At 36.4% G+C, this 14584-nt stretch overlaps 1 protein-coding gene across 2 annotated transcripts in view; it reads left to right on the top strand.

Annotated features, from left to right (window-relative positions):
• The window catches only part of SNTG1 (syntrophin gamma 1), a 326996-nt gene that overhangs the window by 263740 nt on the left and 48672 nt on the right, over nt 1–14584 (top strand). For both annotated transcript variants that reach the window (XM_019547916.1, XM_019547925.1), the window contains exons 15-16: nt 538–690; nt 11072–11164. In XM_019547916.1, the coding sequence (XP_019403461.1) occupies nt 538–690; nt 11072–11164 (246 nt within the window). The remainder of the gene's footprint in view (nt 1–537; nt 691–11071; nt 11165–14584) is intronic.

A 14584-nucleotide genomic window follows, 5' to 3' on the forward strand; every position in this document is an offset into this window, starting at 1 on the left:
TTAAAACCCACAGACAAGGAATTTTTAACAGGGGATTTTGTAAGAAATCGCATATGAACTCTGCTACTATTTCAAAAGACAATACAAGGATAAATTGACTGCTTGCACTGAAGTGTTCTTTCATGTCACTTGTGAACCTTTTAGGGTTCAATTAATTTAGAGAAACTTAGGCTACACTGTGCTTTACCTTTACCTTGGATAAATGGAGGACACATTTTATAACCATTAAATTAGTTTAGAAATTTTTTGTAGCCTGCATGAGAATTGGCTTGTTAAGATGTTGAAACTTATGCCTGGGGTTCTGTAAACCAAAATGCAGCTTTCTGTTTGAATGTGCAGCTCTGAATATAAATTTCTTGCTTCAGATGCTTTCAGATGTCAAGGTTTAGGCCCAAACATCAGCTATACTTCTGAATTTTGCAATATGTATGAAGTTAAAACTGCCACATTTTAAATAATGTATTTAAATCATAGGCATTTACAGTAAGAATTATTAATTGATGTATGCCAGATTATATAACTTCAGGTTTTCATTAGGACAGTGATCTCTTGGACCGTCGGAAACACTGCTTTGGTGTCCAATCTGAATCTGGAGAAGACCTCTACTTTTCTGTGGAATTAGAGTCTGACCTAACACTATGGGAAAAAGCCTTCCAAACAGCAACTTTTTTAGAAGTTGAACGGATACAGGTGAGACATCTGCGATGATGTTTTGGTACATTGTTATGTTATATTTCATGATGGCAATTGATCAGAAAAAACACCAAATGAGAGAGAATTGTCTGGCCTTCTACTGGGTAATTCATGTTCTTACTATTGTTTCTATGTAGTGTCAAAATTTGTCCTGGTTTTTTTTTATTATCTGTCTGTCTGTTATTTTTTTCTGTATCGTTCATCTCACTTTTATTTAAACGCAATAGCACTGTTTCTTTCCCCACAAGGTTATGAACTAAAGTCTTCAAAAAACACTCATGACCTCAAATGATATCCTTTGATATTTATAGGTAATTACAGAATATTATTAGACAATACAAGAAATGATGATAAAAGGAAGGTGAAGAAAAGGGAAAAAAGAAAAACGTGGGAAAAATGGATTAAACAACTGGGATAAAACAGTAGTATGAAGAGCACTATGATGCAATCAGAGCACATAAAGATCTCAATTCTGCCCTCACTGACAAGGATTAAATTCTCATTACAGTTGTTGGAAATAGCACCAAAATAAGTAGCTTAAAATATTTTATTTTCCACACAGTTACTGTTCAACTTCTTGTTAATTTTCATATGGCAGAGCACAAATAGCTGACACTAAAGTAGACATTTGTAGTGGCTTATTATGGCTACTATTATAGATCAGATTGGAGAATATTTGAGAAGTATCATTTTACTGAAAAATTAATGTGTCAATATGTAAGTGATAGTTTGTGTTAAAATAGCAAAAAAGAATGTCAAAGTGTTTTTGTTTCACCTATTAATAGCTATTTTACTGATCTAATAATCAGGAAAAAATCTTTTAGGGACATCTTTTCAATGAATGGCTTTATGAGTTTTCATGCAGCTGTATCTAGAAAAACTCCTATTTCCAAGTAAGTAGAGTATTTAGCATCTACATGTTAGATGCTTATGTTGGATACAAATGCTAATTTGTGCTCAAGCCTGAATTTCTGTGCATGTGTCTTTTGTGTTCTTTGAACATCTACTCTGATTGTTTAAATATATTAAAACTCAAAACCAACATCAGAACTGGGATAATATTAGTTTGTAACCTGATTCCTATATAATAAAATAACTGTCACAAAAAGCAAAATGTATTTATTTTCAATATGCATAGTTTTTTCCATAACAGTAGGCTCAGAAATGGCAATTTTAAGCTTGAAAATATTATACATTGTTTCCTTTTATAGTAATATTTCCTGTCTTTTGCCTTTGAGTGTTAGGCTGAAAACAATATATGTGCAGATTCACTCTTTAAACACAACAACAAACAATTCCCCTGACTGGTAAATATTTTACATGACTCTTCCTTCTCCTGTCATTGACTGCCGCATTATTTATAAGCAAAGTATTAGGCCTTCAACAGAAGAAAATAAACAAAGGTCTGTAATTATCATTAGTACTAGGATACTTCATCTTTAGCCATTTTCTACATGGACACCTGCTGTGCCTCTCCTGATTGTTGGCTTTTCCTCTTAGGTTTTAAAGTTGAAATTTATTCAATGTGTCCCCATTTCCCCGGCAATATCTCCTTTAATACACTTATTCGCACAGCACCCCCACAAAGATAAGCAAGCCTTGCTTTCACTAAGCTGAAAACATATTTGCTTGCTGAGACTGCATATTGGTGATAAACAAACTCGAGAGATCAGGCTAATAAAATGAATTTTTTTTTGTGAAATAGACAAAAAAAACACTGATTGAGTGATTTAGTGTATAAATGAAAAATCACCTTTCTTTTATACATTTTACCTCCACCTTGACCTATTTTCTCATTCACCACGTGAAGGTGGGGGAGAGAAATTCACATTAGAGTCCCTTATTTGCCTTCAGTTTATTCTAGTTGACTCAATATTTTCTCCCAGAAATTTGGTGCAGCTAGATATCAAACATGCCCTAGGTTTCCAGGTATCCAGGTTATAACTGTATTGGTCTAGAAGCAAAAGGAATCAAAACTCATGAAAGAAGTGATATCTTTTATTAGACCAACTAAATATTTGCAAACATATTATTGTATTTATCTGCAAGCTTTTGGGTACACTCTCCCTTCATCAGACATAGGAAAGAACAAAATTGTAAAAGATTTTGTAGGTAGAAATGAAAATTCATATTTCACAGGAGAGCTGAAGGTGTGGTAAACTCTCCTATTTGGACTAGTTCATTTTCTCCAGGGTAAGCACAGAGAAAAGTTGAAAGTCTTTTTACTTCAAAGTTGACTAGTGGCAAGCTGGATGTAGGAAATATGCCTCCATGGATAACTATGCATTCAGTAAGCTATTTACATTTACAGTTAACTGTGGGTGCATCAACATGGGATGCTACATCCCTGTAGCGACGCAGTCCCTCATTATGGCACATCGCTCCTGGAATGTAGTACCTAAAAACAGCCACGTGTCGCACACTTGGCGCAGTATGGATTGTTACTGCACTGTATTTTAGTGCTTCCAAAAGGAAGCACTAAATGATGGTGCAGTACCAATGGTGCCATAGCAGCTTGTATCAACATGCCCAGTGTGTACAAATCCAAATATGTGTATATTTTTCTACCCTGTGCCATCTACTTTTAAATGTATATTTCATTTTGGATTTTATTGATCTTCCATTTGTAAAATATTATTAAAATGTGGGCTGTACTCCACCTTATTCTTACACATAGTATAGTTTTTTACTAGTAGAAATTGGTGTAGCTGCGCTGAAATCTGTTGGGATCCTAATATGATATATTTTTAAAATAATATGTTACAAATACAATTATTGAATAATATATCAGACTAGGGCCACAATTCAGCAAGGTACTTAAGCACATACCTCACTAACATTCATAAGATATTTCTTTGAATAAGATATATCCATAGATTCTGCAGACGAACATCTATAATGGAAAAAAAGTAAACTTATCTTCAGGACAAACGTGTTTTAGGAAGCAAGCAACCCAAAAAAAGCAGGAGAGCTGGTAACAGTTTGTCATTAACATGCAAATGCTGTTCATGGGTGCATGCAGACATAGCAAGTGAAACATTTCATAAAGGAAACATTTCAGCCAAGGGAAACACGTATGTCCCTCTGCCATTCCCAACTGGAATATTTTGAAATACCACAGCCTCCTCTAGTGTCACGCAGGAAGAGCTAGAGGAGATTATAATGATCTGCAGCTCTGCTGTCCTGTCTCCTACCCTCACAGGGGCAAGAGATAGAGGGGATGGAAGAGTAGAAAGCTGGAGAAGAGAGGGAAAGGGGGAGTTGGGAAGCAAGCAGTGGTTGGGCTCCCCAACCCAAGCACTAGAAGTTTGATGCTTCAGCTCCAACCCCTGCTAGCTCTCCTCTCCCTCTTTCAGCTAAACAGAGAGGTTAAACAGAACTGGGACTGGATGGCTTACCTCTACAGATGGCCCCTGGAGTTGGCAGGGGTCTGGCAGGGAGGGAGAGAAGGAGGAGTTGCAGCTGCAAGGGGAAGAGAGGGGAAATCTGGTAGGATTTGGGGAGAGCTGGGACCTGAAGCAATGCTAATAGCTGCACAGCTGGCAGGTTATCCATATCCTCTCCTTCCCTGTGCAAACGTAATAAAAGATTAAATATTCCACAATAGTACCCCTTTTTAAAAGATACTGTTTTTTAATGTTTCAGACACTCCTGGAACATTTGAGAGGGCTTGTATGGTTGTACAAGTGACCTTTCAAAATATTTTAGAGGCATCCCTGTGATGCTGCAAGTATGTCTTTACGTGGTATGTTATCATTACTTTTTAATTTCTTTTTGATACAGCAGTAAGGAACATCCATGAACATGATAAGATAAAAAAACCCTAAAAAACAAACACACAAACAAACAAAAACAGATGACTAACTGAACGTTGCCCAGGAGAGGACTTTTTTCTGGCTGTTTTATTGCATCTTTTTCAGTTGTGCATGAAGGATTTATTGCACTGTGCGAATGAACTGAAATCAATTGAATGTAACAGCAATCTCCCTTCCTGTCCTTACTATGTTGAATATTTTACCCATTTCTTTATGGACCACCTTTCTTATTAGTTTTCTCATTTATACCATAGCCATTTTCTTGACAAAAGATGGAGTAAGATACCTTGTGATCACAACTTAAAGTTTGCCTCCATAGGAAAGTCTGTTTTGAATCTTAGACCTATAATGTGAGTGTTCCCAGGTTCTCTGAGATTCAGATATAGTGTACAGTAAGCTTACAAAACATCATGCTTTCCATAATTTAAAAATCTCCTTAGACCTGTAGTGTGTACAGAAGGCCTCAGGTCTAAGGAATGTAAACCTTTGGCTGTCTCCTCCTGTACCTAAGCTTCTGAATTATTCATGGACCCAATTTAAGATTCTGTGCTGTGTGAGTGCACAGGGTTGAAAGATGAAATATTTCCAGGCTTTTTATTTGGGATGCTTTCATTTTGACAAGGTTACATATTTTTTGTGTGAGAAATCAATAATCAAGGGCAAATCAAACAATTTTTTAAAAACTTTTAGATTTCTATTATACCCATAAGAACTTCTACATTCTCTGTGATCCTCAAAGTGTTCTTTATCTAATTTTCTCAAAGGTCATGAAGTAAAAGATGAATTAAAGATGGCAGAGACATTTGAGGTGTGAAAGAGCTCATACTGGAGAAAAGAAAGTTAGAGAGTAAATTAGTTTGCCACTTTATCCTACAGTACATATTTCAAGCTCATTGCAAAATAATAAGAATATGAATACTAAAATTAATACAAATGCTAATACTAATTTTGCCACAATACAAAGGACACTTAGTTGTGGGCTGATACTTTTGTATGTTATATGGTGTACAACATAAAACAAAAAGATGGTCTTGCCTCAAAGAGTTTACTTTGCTCAGGCCATTATGAATTCTTCTTTTTATACCTTTCCCTTGATAAATGTAGCTCATATGCTTCTGATAGATTTCTAGATATTACAAAAAAGTATAAACATGATTCTTAGCCTGGGGTTACTATTAATACTGATGTTACATATAGGTGGAGATTCTGTTCATAAGTACAGGACTGAGGTGCAAAGTCAGCACAATTGGAGTTAAATAACTATTCTCAATTTGAGATGCTGTCTTTTTGCCAAACGTTAGTCCTGTGTATAGTTGATATTTTTAATGTATCTATATCCTGGGGGGAAGATAAATAACGCAGTTGTTGTTTTATGCATTTTATAAGGAGGTAATGAGAAAACTCTGCAAAACTACCAGGTTTTTGCTTTCCCAGATTTCCAATGTTTGAACATTAATACATTTGCACAAGTATGAAACATATTATTTTCCATTTACAAATCCACTTTTTAAGTATGAATTGAAAAAAAATGTGTTCCCAAGCCAAGTAATCTAATCTCCTAACAACAGTGATCAAGGTGAAAGTTTTCATGTTTGTATCTTAATAGGAGTTTTACTGCAGTTCCAAAAACCACCTCTTCTGTTTGCAGAGTCGAGGCCAAATGAAATTTAATGGTGAGCTGAAAAATGAAATCCTGATTTTTAATTACTGTATTTAGTCAAATATAAGACAAGGTATTTTTCCCCACAATCAACATGTGGGGAAAAAAGCCTCTTGTATTGCATTCACATAAAAGGAAACCTCACTAAATGCATTGTCTGTTATTAAACTGCAGCCAAAAGCACCAGGCAAACAGTTTTTTGGGTAGATGTGATATCTTTTATTAGACCAACTAAATAGTTGGAAAAAATATTTTTTGCAATCTTTCAGGCACAAGCACCCTTTTTCAGGCATAGAAAGAATCTGCTGCTAAATTGTGTATTCTCCTGGGTAGAAAGAAGCCAAAAGCATCATGTACTCAGTAATGGTGCCATCTATAAAGATGATTAAATGCAGCTAACACTGAGTATGATTATAAAACACATAGCCTACATGAGGCAAACAGAATGATGGAAACCTTTTTTTGGGGGGAGGTTGACCTCAGAAAAGAAAAGTGGGTAAGTGTTCTACCCACAGGGTACTGGCACCAGACTTGTAGCATACTTCAATACCAGTTCAACACTGGGAGAGCCAGAGCCGGCCCCAACACTCCTCTCCCTCTGCTCCCCCCCGGTACTTACTATTTGATTTGTACTTACCATTTGATCTTAGCCAAAAAGGCTGAGAAGCTAATGGGATCTGACCACAAGAATAGATTAGTACTGCCGATCTGAATAAGATGTATTGTCGTGCCCATTGAGGACAGTCCCCCTCAGTACTGACTCATTTTCAAGTCATGGTGAGCCACTACATTAAATACATTTCAACTCCTTCACTCCCAGAACTGAGCTGTACCTTTCTTTCCCATTTCCAATGAGTCCTGTTTTGTTTTTCTTTTTTTAACCATCCTTAAGTATTTAGCAAACGTCAGTGAACAGGGACCCAAATAGCTTACTTAGAATCCCTATGTCACCTCCTCAGCTCCTCCAATATGATTAGTTTGGCCCTGCATTCCATGTGGTGGAGGTGGAACAGGTTGCCCAGTACCTCATTTTCATATATATTTTTGTAGACTCTAAGGTCTGTTGACAAGAACACCTGCTTCCAGTCATGAGTGGGGGCCTAATTATCATGTGAAACCCTGCTTGGGTAGGTATCTGGAGTACACACACATACTGAGCATGGCTGAGCTGTGAGGTGACCATGGTTTGAAATGCTGTTGTCACTTCTGAGGCCCAACATGGTAAGCTGTATGGTAAATTGTGAGCCTTTTGGCTTTGGACTAATGTCACGCATAGTTTATACTATATACAAGTAGGTAAAAAAGTGTTTCTTAAAAGTGTGTTTATGAAGTACCTGTGCTAAAACTTGCTGTTCTGGGGCTACTCTGACTTAGCTCAGTGTACTGCAGAGGGGCTGGGTGGGACATAAGGATGTTTCAGTGTGAGATTAGCCAGCAGGCAGTTCCAGCACTGAAGCATCCTTATGCCCCAGCCAACCCCATCAGCATCTACATGTGCACTGCTGCACACTAAAGAATGCAGCTATAGGAGAGTACTTCTGTTGACAAGTACTAACCTACAGCTGAGTTAATTAGTTTCCTGTGGCCTTATAAGGCCAAATGTGAAGACTCTGAGTCTTTATCGTAGATGCACCCACTCTTTTCAGATTTGCTTCTTGCTTGCATGTGGTCTGGGAGAGCATAGTCTGACAGGAAGGAATAACGGAAGAGGCTTCAGGTGAAAGAAGTTTGTTGGGGCAGAGGACAATGGAGCTACCTGATCCCCCAGAAAGTTTTTCCCTGATGTAGCAGTGAGAGGGGGACAAATTCAAGGCAATTCTCCAATAATTAGATTCTATACCTTGAAACTTATAAAAAAATGCATACATTTTCCATATATAAAATCTAATTATTGGGGGGGTTGTTTTATAATCAGGGTCATCTCATATTCAATTAAGTATGTTAATTGTAGGAATTAGATTATTTTAGAAATAATTGTAAAGAATTATACTGTGTTCTTATTTTGATTTCATATTTTGATTGTATCTAGGTTTAATTGTTTGTTTCACTCACAGAAGAACCATTTGATCATTTGTCTAGCACAGTAGTGGCTGGCATATATGTATTGATGTCTATATACAGTTTAATTGTGTACTGTAATGAATGTTAATAGAAATTCTCCATGAACAGAAGTGGTTGAGGTCTGAAGCTTCAGTACATGAATTCCATGGTGTTTGTTTACAATTTATGCAACAACCTTGATGTGTGTCTAGAACTGGTCATGACTTGATTCTATTTGGGACAAAAAAGTAGCACAAAGATAAAACAGCATAGATATTACACGAACATTCAATTTCCAAAAAAACCCCAACTTACAGTAAAGTGTCAGAGAAATCAATTTTTATATCATAACCTATCAATGACTACTGTTTCAGTCAGCATAAGTAGCAGATATACTTGACTTGTCCTTGTGGGGTCATGCTACACATTCAAATTAAAGCTGGATAAAATCTAACCGTGGAGTTGTTACACATTTCCAAGCACTATCTTTATAGCTTGTTGGCTCTTTTCATAGCTGGATAGTCATTTTTTATTGTCTGATAATTACTTCGCACATGTGGCGGGTCTAAATTTATTGCTAGATTAACCAGTTAATTGTGTGATAATTACTTGGCAGTTCTGGCCAGTCTTTGCACATGTGGCCAGCCTAAATTTATTGTGCAATTAAATAATTATGCAACAGTTTAATTAATTGCATTATTATGTAATTGGTAACAGGGGTCTTAAGAGCAGAGAAGAGCCCTTCAAAAACAGAAGATGTAGTTTGTGATCCTTGTGTTAAGAAAACAGCCAGTTAATTTGTGTTTCAAAAAAGAAAAGTCATCTTTTATATAAATGTATGCATTTACAATGAGAGGCAAGGGTTTTTGTGGGTGATATCTTTTACTAAACCAATGGCCTGGTTGAGATAGACATAAACACATTTTCCAATAAAGTACATTCTTCTTCAGGTTCCCAGTCTAGGACTATACTAATTATGCGCTGTATCCAATAAAAGATATCACTCACACAAAAATTTTGTCTCTCACTTATTTCTTGCATCATCATGGCTACAACATGACTACAGAACTATTAAAATATGGTCACAATTACTCTTTCTATATATGTATTAGTATATGTGTAAGTTTTACTGTATACGATATGGTGTTAATGTTGAAATAATGTGTCATTTGTACAACTAAATGGGATTTAGAGCATTAAAAATGCCAAAAATATAAGGCACTGAATGCTTTTGAAAAACCTTACCTTTATTTATCTTAGTTCCATTCTAAGAATCCTGCCTTAAGTTCCGATGCTTCCAAAGATATTTAAGATCAAGTTTCAGAATGAGGGTTTCTCAAGATAGGTTGCTGAATTGACACTTAAAAATCTAACTAAACACAACCTGTTTTTCAGAGGTTATAAGCAATTAAACTCCCTTGCTATTTCATCTTGAGGGAAAAGTCTTAGAGTTTGAGAGTCAGTAATAAATATATTGCCATTAATAGCAATTGAGCTGAGATTTTACCTTGCAATGAGGCAAAGCCAGAAATATGAAAAAATAAGACATTCATTTGAATGGGATATAAGTCAATAAACACAAATATTAATTATGTTCTTACTTATTTCTTATTAGGAGAGAGAGGTAGTTAGTTGTGTTACCTGAAGTTAGGCAGAAGGCAAGGCAGGGTTACACCCTATAAACTAGCTTGTTCAGTAGGCTGTAGTAGTCTGTAGCTTATGAGAGATCATTGTTCTCTGAGGTGCCACCCTTTCCTACCTTCTGTTTTATTTCTCAGTGCTAGTCAAAGCTTTATATGAAACAAATATTCATCTTAAAACTGATGAACATTTAGTAACTTAATGTTGTGCCCATGTTAATTATTTATACTTCATCCCATTGACATGGTGTGTATATAATACATACATTTTAGAGTGGTTGAAACTGAATGTAGCAAAAAACATTACTCTTTATGCTGTTCCTTGCAATCATCAGCAATTGAGCAGTCTCTGACTTAAATCCAAAATGCAAAATTTCCCATTAACAATTTCCTTTATGCATAGTTTTGTAAAAATGGCCTTTAAAAACCATTTTAGTGCATCAGATTTTGTTTTAATTAATCTGTTTTACAGTACAATCCGGAAGTTGCATTAAACAATGCAATTTTTCCTTTATGAACCTGAAACCAAGTTTCAAGTAGGGCATTCAGTTTGACAGGAAACGAATTGATTTTCCATGTCATAGCCCAAAACATCATGTTTTAAAATAAATAAATAAACCAAAGAATGATACAGCTATTGAATGTGTCAAGGTTTACTCATAGGCTACTGTCTCCTAGCTGAAAAAAGAATATCTCTTATAATTATAGGAATTCTTTCACCAAAATAAGATGCCTATTTTAACACTGATATTTAAGAGACTGGGGGGGGTGAGGGGAGTAACATACGTGAGCACCCCTTACATCCAGAGTTTCAACAGATATTATTCATACACTTTATTTTTTATCTGGACTTCTGAAACTTTTGTAGAAGTTATTAGTTTCATCTTCTAAAATCAAAGTTAGTATCTGGATAGAATGAAACTTTCCTTTTAGCAGTTGTCATATTAGGCAATTAAAATTGTTGAATTTTGATTTGTTTCTCCTTAATGGAACCATAGCCTCGTCCTATCGTCTTTGGAAAAGTTCATTTCTGATATAACTCCATTGTTTTGTGATATGTCAAGAATGAAATTGGCACATTATATAAGTGATTTCTTCTCTAACAATAAAGTTGAGTTGCATGCAATAGAAAATGTGTGCATTAGACAAAAAAATACCTTTTGGAAACTAATACATGAGTGCATAAGACAGAGTATACTAACTTTGTTTTCTGATATTTGCAGTGCAAGACATATGCCTGTGTTTTGGAGAGCCATCTTATGGGGCTTACCATTGACTTTAGCATGGGCTTTGTATGCTTCGATGCTGCCACAAAGGTAAAGGTTGAAGACCTGTATCCACTATACATTAATATTCCTCTTCTATGTATTCTGTTTTGCAATGGAGAGTTACACCATCCTTGATCTATATTCTTTCAGTAGGCCAGCATGTGTTAGATGTCTTTGTACTTTATTGTAAACCTGGGGTTTTGTTACTGTATGATATAAGAAACTGAGAAGCTGTATTCTGGAATGCATTTGTTACAGAAAAGCTAGTGTCAACTGATATAGAATGTCAAGTTCTTATACTATAATTTCACAAGAACCCTGAGTGATTTATGTTTATCTTTTCTCTTGATGTTACCTGCTTTTCATCCAGTAATAAAGAAAATCATCCTCTGAGATCTATAGTAACTTAAGGATTCCTCAAAGAGACCTCATCATTCCAATCTCTGAATACACTAGTGGAAAATACTGTTACAGTAGCAGCTGTTAACATGTGTTACATTGTTACAGAAATGTAATCTATATTATTTATTTATTTTTACTATTTCTATTTTTACACTGAGAGAGAAGTCATCACACAAGTACCTTAATCAAAGCATTTTCTATTAGCTTTTCCTGGTTTTTCTATTAGCATAAAACTGATATTTCACCAATTTAAATGGAGTAGATAGCAGTCATTCACTTCAGCTACTGAAATTATACCCTTTGATATTCATACCAGTCTTGCAAAAGTCTACTCACTCACTCACCTGAGCCCAGTAATTCGTTTTGACAAGCAAGTAGCATACCATTAGTTTTTACATTATAGTTACTACAGGCTGTGTCCAAGACAACAGAAGTCAGTGCAAGTCATTTTCATTGACTTTTTCTTTGAGTCTGCACCAGGCCGTAGTAGTTAGGGACAAAAATACTGCACATGATGTTCCCTGAATATTTGCTTGAATTTACAAATGAGTTTGCTTTGCTCAGGCAAGTACCCATTTTGTGTTCACTTTCCAAGCACATTCAAGTAATTGACTTTTGCTTATATGAGTCTTCACAAGAAAAAGGTAATTTATACAGATAGTGCTTGCATAAGCATTCATACCAGATTTTTTTGTTTTTAATTGCTTTGTAGGTTTGAGAGGAAGAGAGAATCAGTGGGGAAATGAGCTAAAAATAATAAAATAATGAGAAGCAGCAGCAGCTGGGTGAAGTCCTGCAACACCAAATACAGCATTTTGCTGTCATTACCATTTCCTCCTTCACCAGTTTGCTGAGAATAAGATAGATTTATACTAGATGGATAATTGTAAACCCAGGCATGTATCAAATGCAAATGGGACCACAATTGGCAAAGGAAGAATGAGGGTTTGTCCCTATAAACTGGCTTTCTTGGTTAAATCCTATAATGTGGTGTAATTAAGTCACATCCACATGACATAAGCTCTTGTACTGATATAAGGATGTAAATGTAAATCAGGACATTTTATCCAAAGAGAATTTTGTGTAATTGTATCCCAAGTTTGTGAGCCTGCCCAGATTTATTTTGGTTGTCTGCCAACTACCTTCCCACATTTCTTTGTAAACTTCCTTGGTCTGGGCACTTTGCTTCCCTGTGTGGTTTCTTCTGCTCCTATGTCAGGTTCCTTTTCTCTGCCCAGATGCCCCATGGAACAACACGTTGATAGTATTCACATGGCAACACATGAAAACATTTCCTTAGAAATTTAGAAATGTATAGTCTCAATCATGTCTGCAACTGGACAACAGGCTGAGATTTTGGCCCCTTGCACAATGTGGGGAAAATAAAAGATGCATTAAGCCTTGTTCAGAACAATCATAACCAGGAGGCATATGAGGCTGTCTATATGGAGATGGAGCATAAGGAACAACTTGAAGAAGAACTAGAAACAGGTGAGGGACAAAAACTGCTCATCTGGTACAGAGCAAACCACCACCTATACTACAAGAAGCTGGATGGACTTTTGTCAAGGGATGCTAGCACTGAGCAGCCCATCATGGCCCACTTGGGGAGTCTCCATGGGAGGAATCACCAGACAGCTTGGTTGGGCACTAATATAACCTGAACTTCCCTGTCCAGTTCTGTTGCCAGGCAGCCTACCACGTCTAACAACGCTTTGGTCTCAATAACACAAAGGAGGATGTGGTAAGCACTGTACATTTGCATTAATTGTTAATGCATGCTAATATTTACGCAGCTGTTTTTTGTTTTATTGGCAGTACTGGGAACTGCCATGATAGGAAGATGTGAGTTCTGATCACCTTCATTCCATATTCAGCCTCTTTCTACATGCTCGAAGTAGTTACTTCTGAGTATAGTTGTTTGGTGGGGGGAGGGGAGGAAGCAACATCCTCCCTTCCCTCATCTGTTCTCCAAATCAAACTAATTCCTCAACTGTGTTGCATGCTTTTGCTAGAACTCCAGTATCAACCTTTCCCCTGTTGAAGTTGCTATCCCTTGTGTTGTGGTGCTATCTGCTCCATTCCCCACTCCATCAAGTTCTGGCCAATGCAATTTAAAAAAAATCCAAAAGATAATTCCTTACTGTGGATTCCTGCTTATCAAGTAATTAGATTTTTATAGTTTTTCAGTAGAGTACATGTTGTTTGTTTATTTAAGGAATATTAATACAGGAAACCAAGTCAAGAGTGATAGGATGTAACTGCTCAAAAAATGAATAGTTTTTTCATAACCTCACAAAACCCCCCACTTTTGTAACAAAGCCATTAAAATTTCTCACAAATCCCTTGGCAGAACCATGAAGTGTAGAGGATGTAGAACCTTTCCAAACATTCTGCATAGCACCAAATGATGATACCAAACTGTGACTTATAAAACACAAATTCTGCTATTCCCTATACATGCCATTACTGCAGAAGGGGAAGTGTTGGTGCAACAATCTTTGAGCATATCAGTAGATAATATAAGATGGCATATCAAGTACCAAAAATACTCTAGTACTGCTCTAACACTGTAGGTTCTGTCTGTTTTCTCCCTTTGTTCTTGAATAAGTTGCATGGAAGATCTCTAAGAACATCATCATTATAAATAGCCATGGTGCACACATAGCTGGATTGTCTTGTGCCACCATCCTTACTGTTTCTTTAGATACAGAAGGAGTATTTTCTCCAAGGTTAGGGTACAGACATTAACCTGGACTCAGCAGCCCCTCCTCACTTAGGGTATGTCCTCTGAAATACTACTATAATTATATCATGCCCCAGTGTTAACACAAACACAGCAAGTGACAAAACAGCATGTAACATACAGTGCAAATCATTACAGCTCTGACTAGGTAAATTGGGACTCCTAACCCAGAAAACATGTATGGCATAGTAACAGAGTAGCAGGTAGCATATGATGCAGACCTCTAGAATACATGGTGGCCTGTAAACTTTAATGCTTCCACATGCAAGTGATCCAAATTGACACACTTTCTTCATCGGCTCACAATTCTGGGAAAAGGC

Source organism: Crocodylus porosus, unplaced genomic scaffold, assembly GCF_001723895.1.
Source record: "Crocodylus porosus isolate Cpor-Errol unplaced genomic scaffold, CroPor_comp1, whole genome shotgun sequence".
Classification (NCBI taxonomy): Eukaryota; Metazoa; Chordata; order Crocodylia; family Crocodylidae; genus Crocodylus; species Crocodylus porosus.